The sequence below is a fragment of the Cyanistes caeruleus genome, chromosome 8 (assembly GCF_971803275.1).
Source record: "Cyanistes caeruleus chromosome 8, bCyaCae1.hap1.1, whole genome shotgun sequence".
In the NCBI taxonomy this organism is placed as follows: Eukaryota; Metazoa; Chordata; class Aves; order Passeriformes; family Paridae; genus Cyanistes; species Cyanistes caeruleus.
This window is the reverse complement of record NC_141708.1, coordinates 14,748,291-14,763,837: the sequence shown is the minus strand read 5'-3', so window position 1 is coordinate 14,763,837 and position 15,547 is coordinate 14,748,291. Positions and strand designations below refer to the sequence as shown.

The following is a 15,547-nucleotide window of genomic DNA, read 5'->3' as shown; positions in this document are numbered from 1 at the left end:
ATATATATTTGCCTTTTTTTTCCCCACCCAGCAGAGTCCAGTCAGGCAGCAAAAATGGGATCTAAGAGAAGGCATTTGGCTCTAAGTCTTATCAGAGAAAATTTCTGATCTGCAATAGTGATAAGTGATTCTTTTCAAACTTGCAGCTGGCTACAGTCAGAATTAGATTTAAAGACAAAAAATTGCATATCAAACTGCAAAAAGTATTTTAATTTAGGGTATCTGAAAACACTGCAAATTGGTCTATAAATATATTTGAACATAAGTGGATACAGATATTTTTTAACATGTATGTCCCAAACTTCTCTGAATGGTGGATCAATTTCAGTGTCTTCTAAATTTTTTAATTTTCAAAGTCTATTATTTTTTAACGGTTTTATACTTATTTATTTAAATTTTGATATTTCTTAACCTTTTTGGGATGTTCTACTCCTTAACTGCCAGATCAGGATAATTTATGTACAGAAAACCACAGTCTAAAAATGTATCCATTTCCTAGCATTGCCATGAAATATCACTTCGGATAGTTACAAAAGCTTTGATGGTATTCACAAGAAAGCTTGTGCTCACCTATATCAGCCTTATCCCCTCTACTGCCCACACTTTGCTTCATAAAGATTCAATTTTTTAATTGATTTTAATTGAATTTTTATTAGAAGTTAATTAAATTTGTGATTACCATGTCTACTTGGTAATTTTAATTAGATGTTTTTTCTTCTTCATTATTAATCCTGTGCCAGACAGAGAAAGTCTGTAAGAGTAATCTCAGCATCTAAGATGAAGTTCTAAAGGTCAGCTATAATAAAAGAAGCAATTCTGACCTCTATCACAAATTCTCTGTTTTCCTGAACTTTGTATAGCACAATCAAGTAGGTTTACCTCCAATGAGCAAATATAGAAATAATTTTGTTAGTGGATGATGATAAAGAATCTCATTTTCTGTTATTCTACATATCATCTCTTCAGCAGTGAAGAAATGTAACCAATTTCAGAATGAATTAAGGGAGGGCTTAGCCTAAAACTTTCAGAGAGCAGTGAACGAGAACTTGTTTTCAGGATTCAGTTAAAGGAATAGATCCAGTCTGCTTACTCCCCTACCACATTTAAAGCCCGAGTACACCTTCATGTTAAAACATAAAGCCATGTAACTAACATTTAGCTGAGTCTATAATCTCCTGTACCATGCTCTTACAATCTTCACAAATTCATATACAGGTGATAACTAGAGATCCACCTCATAAAGTCACTTCCATCAGAATACATATATTACATGCACCAAAATGGCTTTGTATGGGAATAAGCTCACTTTCTCCTGGCTTCTTTGTATCATCAGTAGAATTTCCCTTCTCTGTATTGTATGAGGTTCACAGTATATAAGGAAAGATTTTACTGAGATCATTATGATGACATTCTGGTAACATTTTAGGAAGGGGCTTCAAATAACTGGTCTAACTTACTCTACATATTTGACAAGTGCTTGCCAATAAAGAGATTCATTTACTAAAAATGTTGCTACTCGGTTTCTAAAGAGGTACAAAATATATTGGTGGAGCTAATAAAGAAAACTTTCCCATTCTTCTAACCCCAGCTACATATTTCTATATCAATAATACTATCCCATACAATTCAGAATGCTCCAGGGTTGCTTCTTGAAGAAATCTTTTATCTTTTAGATCTCTGACATTTGGTTTTCACCTTATGGATGGCAAACTCATTTCTTTTCAGAGACACCTTTCTTTTTCATATAGACAGACATGTTAAAAGGTGTTCAGAGACAAAAATCAGCTCCATTAAAGGAAACAAATTTAACCTAATCTTCCATTATTAGATGACTCCTTTTAGCAGAAGATCCTGGGAGCACAAAGTACCAAATAATTGGCTGCATGGTCCATACACAGTAAAATGCACCAAACTTCAATCAAAATATTTTCAGGTTCAATTAACCAGTAATATTGTTCAGAAAAGCATCATTTTGTCATAGTAAATATTTTAAGAAATAAGCCTATTAAACTGAGATTCAGTTGAAGGATAACAAAAATTCAGCACTAATACTTAAATTTAATAACATGCTCAGCCAAATACAAAATTCCATTTCCTGCTAGATCAAAATTTAATTGTTACATTTCATTATTTGATAATGACAGTGTATTCTATTAAAAGGCTTATTTACTATTTTCTTCAGCTACTGCTCAAAAATCCAGCAAAACAGTCTCCCTCAGCATAAAGTCCAGAATAGAGTGCAGTATTAGTTATGAAAGTAAAGGTAATTCCCCTAAAATATACATCTCTGCAATGCAAAACCCCATGAGAGTGCATCACTAACACAAGTATTTCCAATTAATTTAAACAGCTTGTTTACACATAGAAAAGCTTGCAGAACTGGACTCAGAGATAGAAAGAACAAGACATTCACTCATCTCTATTCACATCCTGCATTCTGCCTGATTATATTAATGGAATGTTCATTAGCACAACAAAATATGCTTCACCCAATACACCAGTTTAAGCCCACTTACACTTTGAAATTATTAACAAGTTTACAGTGCTAACAGCACATAAAATATGCATTTTATAAATCAGTATTCTGCCTAAAGGTGCTACTGAAAACACTAAATAAATAAAAAAACCAGATAACTTACATTCATAACTGTACTGACTTACCCTGGTAGACGAATTCACCAAAGAACCATCCAGATTGCCAGTGTTGCATTTGAAATTCAAATATAGATCAGGATTGTGATCTGCTTCCCATCTTCCCAAATCAGGAGTCACTGACTTGTCTGAGTTTGCAGATATTTTCTGGTAGGCAGTGCATGTCATTCCTGTGAAACTGGATGGCTTGATCATGAAGGCTTCCAGAGCAATATTACGAGACACCTGTTAAAACATCGAGAATAGTTATGTCACAAACTCATTAACCATATTTGTAATATTGTATGTGCATTGTGTACTCACTGCATATACTCAATAAAGGATTGTGCATGCATACACACACACACACACAGATATATATATTTATATATACACACACACACAAATATATATATATATATATATATATATATACATATATACGTACTCTCGGGGTGAGAAAGAAAACAGAACATTTAAAAATATGATAAAGGATTCTACAGCATAACAGGTTTGCTTCCATCTTTCTTTCTATCTATAGATATAGATACAGATATAGATATGGACAGATAGATATATAGCTATAGATATGTTTCTATTAGTTACATTAGTTATTATTATATCAGTTTTGCAATTCCATCTTTATCAGCTTCAATGGAATCTGGAATTAAAGCAATAGAATTATGAAGTGAATTTGCAACACCAGGCCTAAGAACCATTTCAAAAATGAGTAAGGATGTGCTTTGTACCTAAGAAATGAAACAGGAACCTTGTTAGCTATTTAGTGGCTGAGTGTTTTCACAGATCTTGCTCCATGAGAACACTGATCATGACTGAATGGTTCAATGCAACACCATGTTACAGGTACATTTACGACCTACCCTTCAGCAAAGTGAAGTGTATGGAGATGGAGACTGCAGCAGAGTGCAGAGATGCATCTCTGCCCTTAAACTAGCATTTTTATTTCATCACAAGCCTGTGCATGAGACAAACAGCTCGTGTTACTGCAGGTGGACTGCCTCAGACTGGTACCAAACTGATAGGACTAGGTGGTTTCTGCTTCCAGGCACAGATTGTTTAGTGTTCTGTGGACCTGGCAGTGCTGGATTAATGTGGACTCAATGATCTTAATGGTCTTTGACCACCTAAATGATTCTATGATTCAATGTTATATGGCTGACACAGTTTATAGAGTTTCTTTTTTTTTTCCTTTGGAACTGAACTAGAAACTATTGACTACCTAAGCTGTGGGTGTTTTATTTGCTGTTTTCTAAAATAAAGAAAGCAGATGCAATTTCTGTGAGACAGTTTCCTGGCTGGCCTCCCAAAGGAACAGACATGTTTGTTATGGCGTAAGATGACACCAGAAATACCCCACAGCTTTTGTTTATTTACAAATTGCACTCAACAGTAAACTACTTCTCCTACAGAAAACCACAAGAAGCTAAAAGATAAAGCATGGCAAAACAGTTAGTGACACATATCTAAGTCTGAGTACATGGAATTACTCTTTTCAGTAATGTCAGCATCTTCCTGAAGCAATGACAGGGAAAAAACCTCAACCTTTGTAACTTGACATTTGAAAGGAAGACAAGTATAAAACAACAGAGCCCTCCTAGCTGTCATATTGCAAAATACTTCTAAAAGTTTCATTATTTTCATTATGCATTTAATATAAATACTTTTAGCAAATTTGATTCTTTCATGTAAATGAGAATTAAATAAAAAACTTCCTTTAAGAAACATCCAATATGTTTTTCTACCTGTCTGAAACACTGCTTTTCTAAAAACATACAGTGAACAAACTAAGGCTATTATGTTATTTGTCTTCCTCTATAATTCACTTAAGTCTATATTTTTTTAAATTTTTTATATTTTATTTTTATACATTTTTCCTGTGATTGACTCTGTACCTGAACTCACGTTTAAATAATGTTTCTTTTAAATGCAGTGGACAATTAAGAAAAGATAAGGCTGTTTAAAAGCAAGCAACCAAACAAACTAGCCCAAGGAATGATAAGGCTTTAAAGTATTTATCTAAACTTCTGAAAGGATAACTTTCAAGTCTCTGATTTAGATGTATTTCTGTATATCTATTTAGATGTTGAAGCTGACAAGAAGACAAAATCTCCAAACAACAACCTCTCAGTATCCAAGCGACATACTTGTGTCCACTTGTGTAGGTGGAGGACAAGAGTTAAAAATTAGTTCTAACAGGTTTTTGCTTCTAAAAACACTAAAACTAATCCCAAATTAGTAATGTTTAGGACACGATAGATCTTTGTTAATATTGTGCTAAATACTTTAATCAATAGTTGTCCAGAAGCCTCTTGGTAAGGTGTATTAAAATCTTCCAAATACAAGGATCTTGTCTTTTATTGTCTGACATGTTGCTGTCAGTCACTCACTCAGCTTGGACCTTTCAAAATAAAGCCATATACTATAGTAGCTTTAAAAATAGAAACTGAATGAATAGTAACAACATTAGAAAGATATTGTCAAAATATCACAAGATGTATTGTCACAATAAATACAACTGATCAAAGAAAACCACTTTCAAATACCATTGGTAATATTAAAAAATATATTTTGGTCTTGCAAATAGAATTCAAGACCAAAAAAAAAATCTTACCAAAATGTTTTGTAATTTTTTGAATTACCTTTGATATAACTTGAACCTTGCTGGTCAGTATTTGACTTGCAATCTGTTCCACACATCGTACAATCCTGGTGCAGGCTTTGTCTTCCTTTTGAGCCATCCACAACACGTGGTCATCCACCAGCATGATATTGCTGGCAATCTCAATGAGAGCATCCCCAATCTGGAAGACAAAAAAATCAAATCAAAACAAAAAAAGAGTATTGTCTGTAAAACTCAAAAAGTAAGAAAATAACAGATAAGGGTACAAATGAAGGCAGGCACCTTATTTCTCTTGGTAACCATCATTGAAAGGCAGTTTTGATTCTATGAAAAAATTTAAATGGACTGAAAAATAAAACCAAGATAGGAAAAGTGCAACTCACATCAAGAAAGAGCTTTTTAATTCACAACTTGAAAGCTTATCTTCTAGATAAACCAGACAAATTGAGTCATCTCAATAAACAGAATTCCAGAATTATCACCCTTTTTCTTAAACTAATTAAAATTGGCCATGCCCTTCTAAAGAACTGCTTCATGTTCAATCAAAGAACTTTGAAAGGAGGGCTGGGGGTAAGGAAAAAAAAGAGAGGGAAAATATATTTGAAACACATCTTTGTTATAGACATAGTGAAGTAAATTTGAGATAGAGCTCAGGTGCTGATATAAATTTAGATCATCTCATTAGCCATAGCTTTGATAGTTTTAATCCAAACTATCCTAATCCAAATTAACAATCCTTGTTTCGCCAGGTGACATTTCACAGATTTTGATAACTGCATGTTTGAAATTTTATTAGTAGTTACATTTAGAAATAAGTATCACTGTGAATATCTTTGTAATTAATTTAAGCTGGAATAAAAATGCTTGCTTTTTAAAATTCAAAAACTTAATTTGAGTAAAATTTCAAAGTCAACATGACCACGTTACCAATATTTTTGAAGGCAAAGATATGGAAAAGACATTCCCTGTTGTCACAAATAAACCTGAATAAAATGTATGTAGAAGAGAAAAAACAACTGAGAAATATTGCTAAAGAAAAGTTCAAGAAGCCAAAAAGTCACACTAATAAGAAACAGAAAAATAAGGCAAATACACAGATGATTTGGTGAATGGAAAACAGAAATTCAGTAATGGTGAAAAAGATTAAAAAGATATGACGTTAAGTCTGCATTTTCAATAAAAAATACAAAACTTTCACATGCATTGCAAAGGAAACAAATAATAAGACTATATGTGAAATTTTATGTGACTGTTCCTGAAATATTGAATCTATTTTTGAGAACATAATTACTAGATAATTCTAGATGGCTTTTGACAATGTGACAGAGTTATTGATAAAATGAATAATAATGAATCACATTAAGAGTGATTTATGAGAAACTATAAAAGCAAACAGCAATCAGCTAGGCAGTAACTTACTGAGGACAGAACAATAGTCTATAAATATACAAAAGGGGAGAAATAAGAAAAGGAAGTAATTTATACTATAATTAAATGCATTAATGAAGAGTAAAGGCATGTCATTGAAAATACAAAAATTTGGGCCATTATGCGTGTTCCTGACAAAAATTGTAGTGTGTTGCAAATATGTCCCTTGTGCAGCTGTTGAGCCTCTCTTGTTTCAGAGGCCAACCACCAGATGGGACAAAGCACCTTTACCTTCAGTAAAAAGGAATTACCCCATGTGGAGTGGGATGCACATCCCAGAGAAGAGGTACAGAAACTGTATTAGTTTAGCATGAATGTTTTAGAAAATATTTTGAAAAATTTCATTTTAATTGATATCTAATGGATTTATGTAATTGTAGTTTCGGCTGCTGGGCAATTCCAAACGAATTCACTCATATTAAATAGAGTTCAGTCCTATTTATAATTACAAGTGCAGCCTCATGCGTGAAGCCATCAACACTTAAATTTCAGAGGTGTTTTTGTACCTTGTGAGTGAGAGTTAAGAAATGGGTGCTAGTCAAGAGCTCAGTGAATGAGGACTCTATTTGGCAAACTTCAGAGAGGTAAAAAGGTAAAAAATAAGAGAAATGTTATAAATTAAGAAAATAAGGGATTACTTAATCAAAGATGCAGACAAAAGTAATGGAGACAGAGATGTTTTGATGCAAAAAGAAAGCAGAAACTAAATCCTATTTGAAAGGTGGAAGAAGTCAATTAAAAGATTAGAGATGGTTCTCAGCTTTAATGGAAAATGCATCAGCTGCTAGAAAAATAGAGGCTTTATGATAAATTGAGCTGTTTCTTTTGAATATCAAATTTTTGTTTTGTCAGAAAGCAGTAAGATCTTATCAGGATTCTGAGCTGAAATAAGGTTTCAGCTTTGAACCTGATTCTTGGACAGCACTTAATAATATAATTTGGATCAAATGCATAATATCTGGCACTAAAATATTAACTGTTACAGTTCCCAGAGCTAGAATGGAATGAACATTGCCAAACCAAAACAAAATATAATGTGGTCAAAAAATATAGTTTATGGAATCTTTATGCAAACAGTTGCTCTGAAAATTAACAGTAAAAAAAAATACCATGAACATTTCTGCTCTCAGCAAAACTATTTTTATCATAGGGTTTGCATAATTCTGATTCAATTTTCCTGCAAAAATGGCATACATAATGCTAAAAGTTTCTGTACCAAGTTACACATAAAGACATATTATCTTTTCTTTACAGAAAGTGATACCTCCTTTCAAAATCCAGTGAAAACCTTCTGATGAAATGGAGAAAACAAAAGAAGCATGTGTAGCTCCAGTGGCCAGAGTCCATTCTAACACATTAGACATGGTAGAAATTAAACTTCAAAAGAAAATTAAATAAGTGGCTCATTAAAAAACTGGTTTTATTCCTAAGCAGCAATGCCCTTGTCATCAGAGAAGAAGACAGTTTCCTTTTTGGCACAAAGAGACACATCACAGTTTATGCAGAACATTTGCAATCAGCAATCAGTTTTAGAAGCTACTCTTCAGTGTCTGCCCGCATACATTAAGAACAGGGCCATATGTGAAGACTTTACTACTAAGTGATACTTTTGTTCAGCATAGAGAAGATATCTTACATCTTCAACTTCATCCACGAAGACAATTAGCTTTTCCATTATATAAGCCAAATATATTACATCCATTTTATCCGCAAAGAGGGAAGCACCTCTTGTGTAGGCTGTCAGCTGGCGAGAAAACTCCAGCACGGTTGTCAAATTGATGTGCATCTGAAAAAACAGCAGAATTCTTAGTCTTAATAAATCAGCTTCATTCTCTTGAAAAACTGGAGATCACATCCATTGGTATACTGCCTGCCATAATTTCACATGGATTTGTGGGCACCAGCATGCCATGGATATACATTTAGGGACATAAGAATGTATCTTCAGCCTTAGGTCTTAGATTTCATTGCTGTTATCTGAAGATGCTATCACAACAGACCAACAAATGTTGAAGATTTTTGTCTACTTTTTCTAGATTGTAACTATCTGGCCTCATAAAATATACCAAACTACTAACCTTGCCTTGCCTCTATCTCTAGACCCTCATGGAAACAGCAGTGTCAGCAAGGGGTCCTATACACAGTGGTACAAGAGAAGCTGAGACTGGTTGTGAAGAAAACCTTTCCTGTAGAGTAGTCAGGTATTTGAACAGGTTAACCCCAAGAAATTGTGCATCCTCCATCCTCAGAGATTATAAAGACCTGAGTGTCTAAAGCCCTGAGAAACCCAGGCTCTCCTCATTGCTTACAGGAGAACAGACTGGATTCTAGACATCTTCCTAATTATTTTATTACCCTGTAATTGCAATGGCTCTCTCAATATATTAATTACTTTTATTTATGAATCCATTTGAAAACAAACTTTCTGTGGTCTTATCTAGTACTACTGATATTAGCAGGGAAGAAACAGAAAATTGTAAAATTATTATGGCAGTTACACATCTGGGCCATCTTCCACAGTGTTTCGTGTTATGCTCTTTTTTTTCTGGGTAATTTCTATCCATCTGCTTTTTCATCTCATTCTTTTACTTAGCCATAAGAAACAATATAAGTACTGCTTTTTTTAAGATATCAAAAAGGTATTCCAAAGAGGAAAGGCACTTCAGCTGATATGGGACTTCACGAGAAATTAACATCTTTATGGAAAAACACGAGAGGAAGGAAAGTCCAGCACTGATCACCCTGTCAGCATTACTACCAATCATGTAGACTCTAAGCACTTAATGGAAAAAAATATTTAGATAAAGTTAATAAATGCTGTGTACTTCCTCCTACTACAGCTTCCAACTACCAAAGAAACAAATGGTTGTCTTGCAAGTAAAGCATTTTGTTAAAAGTTCATCTGTCTCAAACTTGTGGCTGAACCGACATTTCTTACAATCTATTTAACGAGATTAGTACTAGAGAAGGGGAGCCTTGGATTTCAAAATGCAAAACCAACACACCTGACTAAAAGCATGAAGAACTTGAGTTATTTCCTGTGAATAAGGACATTCAGAGTAGTTTTCTTCATCCCAGCGCCCAGTTCGGTTACATTTACGCCACGCCTTAGCCTCTTCCGAGCCTTTGTGAAACGCAACGGAGTTAAAGGAATACTGGAGACAGGGGTGGTAAGCAGTTATCCCAGCCAAAGTTTTGGGCCACCTATAAACAGCATGACAGTAAAAATTAAAATACAAAAGGCAACTTACAATATAGAGATATATAACACAATATATAACCATACACAACTATGTAAAATGATGTGTGAGAAAAAAAGGCTATTTTAACTTTTACTTCATATGGTTTTATAATGAATTACTCTGTTTTCTTGGAAAAATGTCAGAATTATACAGATTCAAGTCAGGCTGGTCACACATTCATTCTGTGTTAATTCCAGGAAGGTGTTTAGTGTAAGGAAAAAGGTATGGTTGGAGTTTTTACTACATTAATGCTTGCAGACTGCAAAGAGCAGACCAGTAAGTTCATGAAGCAAAAAACAAAACAAAACAGAACAAAAAACCCTATTACTAAATGCTCTTAAAAATAAGTGCTCAAAATGTACCTGACAATCTCTGCTTTGCATTTTGATCCACTACTAAAAAGCCTTGAAAAACAAAAAGCCCCAAATGTCTCAGAAAAAAAATGAACAAGATTTCAGCAGAGATTATGTGTCATAAAGGAGGAAGGAACTAGCCCTTAAAAATAAGCTATTTGGCTATACATGATTTATATAGTATGATTCCAAAACAGTCTTTGAAAACAAACTAAATCAAGAGCAGCCAGACTTATTCTATTTAGCTGATGGGTTTATTATGAAACACAATTTTTCTATACATTTGCTGCATTCCCTAGAATGGCACAACTGGATATATTTCTACAGATACCAAAATCTATTGTCATTTACAACTCAGTGTGGACATAGCAGGATCAGGTAATTGGGAGAAATCTAAGGAAACCACAAGCATATCATCAGCAAGTCAGCAGGTGTGGGAAGAATATGGTTCTTTAATTGCACTGATGAAATGTGTGAAGCCAATAAATCACAAAAATATTCTGCCTTTCAATGAAATTACAGCTTGGCAATCAACCTTTCCTCAAACAAATGTATTAGCTCCTCTCAGTTACACAATGCACATTCAATTGCATAATTACATAATATACAGAAAGGTTTTGGGTTATAAAAGTTTTCTTCATTTCAAAGAAAAGCTAAGAAGAAAAATACTTTTCTTTTTCACAGCTGTCACTGAAATAATTCAATTTGTGATGGAAAAAAAAAGTTGATAAAAAATAGATCATGAAAAGAGCTTCCCCAAAAAATCAAAATATGTACAGTAGTATATAGAGCATATAGTAGCACAGAGGCAGTTTTTGCCTCTTGGATGAAATATTATCTTTAGTAAAACATTTGCATTGTCACAGTGAGCAGAACCTGGCCTTTATGACTAGGAATGATAGCATGTAACAACATTATCGTTTGCTTTTCAGAATAAGCTTACAGCATTCCATAAAACAGCAGCAACAAAAAGTAAAATATGGCCATGATAGAGAAAACCTCTTGGTACAAAAGGCCAGTCCATTCTGCCTCTCAGTGCCTAATTCTTGCTGCAGTTATGCAATTATAAATACCACCTAGGCTGGACAACTGAAATAGCCACACTCCCCTAACAGTTGATGCTTTCTTTCCCTTTCTTTTGCCCGATAAAAGAATCATTCTTTCTAGTTCTGCCTTTGTGGTTCAGTTCTTTCTACTTACATACTTGTTATGTTACCAAAACTTCAAAGACCTTTGTAAGAAAACTTGCTGGTGTGAAAGCTCCTTCTCTGAGGATAAACCTTTGGAACAATTTCAAGCAGTAATACTGAGTTTGAGCCTGATAAATTCTCTACAATTTTAAATTCATTCTCTCAAGTGCCAAAAGAACCTATGGACTCAGCATCCTTTTGATGTACATTTTAAAAATAAATTTATAAGATTTCTAGGAAGATGATCAATAGGTTGAGAAATATCCACTCCTGTTCTTTTGATTTATATAAAATGATAAAAATGCCCCTGGTGTTAGTTTGTGCAGCCTGAAGACTTTTATATATATCTATTTATGGAGAAAAATATGTAATTTTAAGGGAAGAACATGAACTTCATGGAGCTGTCATCTAAAAGATTCAGTATGAGTTTTCTGCTAAGAAAACATTTTTTAAAAGATCTAATTAAAATCTATTTTAGCATATCCACTTTTAAAAACACAATTCCAGTTTTTGTGATGACAAAAAATTTCTATAGCTAAGATTGTCAAAGGTCTCTAATGAATTTTAATCCATATATATATATATATATATATATATATATATATATAGCCTCAGCAATGTTGCCTCAGTGAAAGAAGCAGACTCACTGGTACTGAGGTTAACACATAATAAAATAGCTTTGTAGTAAAAAAGAACAGATTATTTGAGTAGGTTTTTATTTCCACTTCTTTCTAATTCAATCCTTTACTTTTATTCAAACACAAGAAATAGTACAAAAAGCCTTAGGGAAAGTTTTAAAGATAACCTAAAAATAAATAGAGGCTTTCAGGTCAGAAATATTTGCAGAAAGTTCTGCTATTTAAAAGAAGCTTCCTTCCTCATCTACTTTCCTTTCATTAACTATTCAAGCTGAATTCTCATTATAATTCATTTGGTAACAAATCACTGTCTTGATTTCTCAATGGGATTGCCATCATACATCAGTCTTATTGTCAAGCAGATTTTGTTTAAGAGCTTTGTGCATATCATTGGTGCATTTTAGAGCTGACTGAAAACAATGCCAAATTCCACAGAAACCTTTTCTTCTGATTAAAACTATTAAAATTTTAAAAAGCCCCACCAGCATATGTAGAATGATGGAGCAAGAACTACATTTGGTCTACAAAATTTTGCAGACTCCTAAGATTTAGCAAGACAGGTGTACTTTGTAAGCATGTGATATATTGGTAGAAGTGTGTCCTTAAACTCACCTCATTCAATTTGTTTTACTAAATAGTTTTACTTTCTATTTTGATTCTCTTCAGTGAAATATTTTTCTTAGAGTCTCATGTCATTTGTTACTTCTAATCTCAGCTGAACAAAGCCATCAGAACCAGAACAGATTTAAAAAGTAAAGCACTGAAGATATAACCTTCTAATGCTTTAATGCAGTGTTATCATCTTCTACAAACACCAAGAAAAATTTTAAACCTTCTCTCATTTGCCTCATTTCTTAAAAAATTTCCATAATGCATGGAGAGAAATTAGAAGATTTTCTGATTTTGACAAACCACTGCTTCTCTTGAAGCACTAGGTCCCATTTCCCACCAAAATCATACAAAGCTCCTCCTTCCTACCATATTACATAAAAATGTCAACTAAAACAAGTGATTTGTAACTGACACTGAAGTGTCATGTAAGCATGAATATGGTCTGTACCTACATAAATATATGAAACACACTCCAAACCCAGAAAGTCATACCTGAAATCTCCCTTGTTGTTAATAACTCTTTCTGCAGGGCAGTAGGGTGCAGCTGTTTCAAGTACCACAATTTCTACTTGCTTAGTGCTATTTCCATAGGAATTCTTGACTAGACATTCCCAATCTCCAGTTGCATCAATGTCAATACTGGATAGGATAAGTTCACTAAAAAGAAAAGATTCATCATTGTATACACTTAATTACACAGATAACATGTCATTGGTTTTCTGGCATTAACTTATTTTCAGAGACTTTTTATGAAAATATCAGAAGGGGGTTTGGTCTAGATATCAGAGGGACAGAGAGTTTGTAAGTGGTAGTGAGCTCTTAGCAGCACCCATTTTTATTGACTACTCAGGTTGCAACAAGCTATAACACAAATCATCACAAAGAATATCAACTGTTTATCAAAGTCTGTTCTTTCCCCAGGTATTACAGAATATTTGGTTTGTTGCCTAAGCAAACACTTGAAAGTCAGGAATGCATTTCAAGTTGACCACACAACCAACACACAGAGAAAGGATTTTGCCCTCAGCTGTGGTTACAACTCCATGGCATTTCAGCAGCAGAACCTGGCACTCTGCTATTCATTTCCTCCAACTCTACAGATGTCACAGACCAAAAATTGCTACCACATTTTAAGAAGGTAAAATATTATATCTTAAATCTGCCATTGGGCTAGAAATAAATTTTATTACAGTTTTATAAAAACTACCACCTTTGAAACTAGCTGGGAGAGGAAAAGAAGTAGCATTTATCTGAAATATTTACTTTGCTTTACAGAAATTGCTTGCCTTTGAATATGCCTTGTGGTTTAGACAATTTGAAATTATGTGGGAAGGAAGGCAGTAGGGGGAGAAAGAGAGAGAATGTACATTATAAAAACTGAAGGACTGAATTAAAAGTTAATAAATTTATTTCAAATCTCTATTTAAAATAAAATCTTAAAAAATTTACTTGTAACCTTTCACAGTTTTAGGTAGAGGCTGTAATTTTGAAAGATGATTTTCTCAAAATCTGACCCATCTGCTATCTGGGTCCTCAGAAAACCAGTAAACCACAGTAAACAGTCTTTGTTTTAAGTTAGTTCTTTCTGAATTTTTGCATAGTTATCCAGCTATTCAGTGAAATTTATTTTTAAAAAGTAACTTAAAAATTTCCACATTATTCCTATTTTGAACTCCAAGTGCCTTGTAACCCCCAATATCATTTTTACAATGAATTCTAACATATTTTTATAGCAAAAAATATAGAAAAAGCATTTCTAAACGTTCTCAGAGAGTAGCTCAGTATTTTACTGTCCATAGAAGCAACTGTTCTCTTAAGAAGCCTCAGGTGAATAGCCCTGTAACAGCAGCCTCTTAGCTAATTTTTAATACATCTTTTTGCATTCAGGGAGAAGTACTTCAGTGAAATTAGCCAGCTTAACAATGTTTTAAGTAAATGATGTATTTTATATGTCACAACAATCTCACATCATCTTCATAGACAGTTAAGAAAGATCATATTTCTAGAGCTTATAAAATCAATTATGCCTAAAACTTTTTTTCACTGAAATAAAAGGCAGTGGGTATATTCAGTTGTGGCATCAAGACATGGAAACCTCACAAATTAATAGAATGTATGATAGTTCTTCTAATATTTTGATATATTTTCTAGAAAATATCTACAGTCATTGTTAACAATATAAATTTGTTAAAATTTGAAACCATGGTGATGTTAGATAAATACCATATTTCAGCTTATTGCAAATTTTACAAGTAAACAGTATGCAGATACATAAATATAAAGGGTACATTTTCCATTTATGTAAACTGCTGAAATGTGTTCTGATGTAAACTTATCTGCTGCTTAACAGGTCTCCTGTCAGTAGATGAAGTTTCCCAGACTCAGAGACAAATATTTACTGATACATCAGCCTTGTTTCTCATAGAAACACAATACAAGAACACTGGTTCAAATTATCGTAAAAGACAAGTCTCTCCTCACATTCACACTTTTAATCTTCTATTGCCCTTTCTTGAAATGGTGATAAAAAACAGCCAGAATAGGTTTATGCAATATAATGACTAGATCATGAAATTGTTTTTTGAATTGCCATCTGGCTACTGTAAATGATGCATTCATTTATATTCCTCTTGGAATATTTTGATAGCAAGCCCAATGGTGAAACTGTTCATTTACTTACCATCTGGATATGACAAATGATAAATTGATCTTATACCTCTGGAGAATTTGGGGGACTGAATTAAACAAAAAAAAAAAGTCTTTTAATACTCAAAAAAAGCAGTCATCTTGATCCTTCAGCATTTGCTCCACT

At 33.4% G+C, this 15,547-nt stretch overlaps 1 protein-coding gene across 2 annotated transcripts in view; it reads right to left on the bottom strand.

Moving 5' to 3' along the window:
* The window catches only part of ADGRA1 (adhesion G protein-coupled receptor A1), a 258,986-nt gene that overhangs the window by 108,674 nt on the left and 134,765 nt on the right, over window positions 1–15,547 (bottom strand). For both annotated transcript variants that reach the window (XM_086901196.1, XM_086901197.1), the window contains 5 exons: window positions 13,228–13,392; window positions 9,706–9,904; window positions 8,337–8,486; window positions 5,292–5,453; window positions 2,662–2,877 (listed from right to left, as the gene is read on the bottom strand). In XM_086901196.1, coding sequence (XP_086757322.1) covers window positions 2,662–2,877; window positions 5,292–5,453; window positions 8,337–8,486; window positions 9,706–9,904; window positions 13,228–13,392 — 892 coding nt within the window. The remainder of the gene's footprint in view (window positions 1–2,661; window positions 2,878–5,291; window positions 5,454–8,336; window positions 8,487–9,705; window positions 9,905–13,227; window positions 13,393–15,547) is intronic.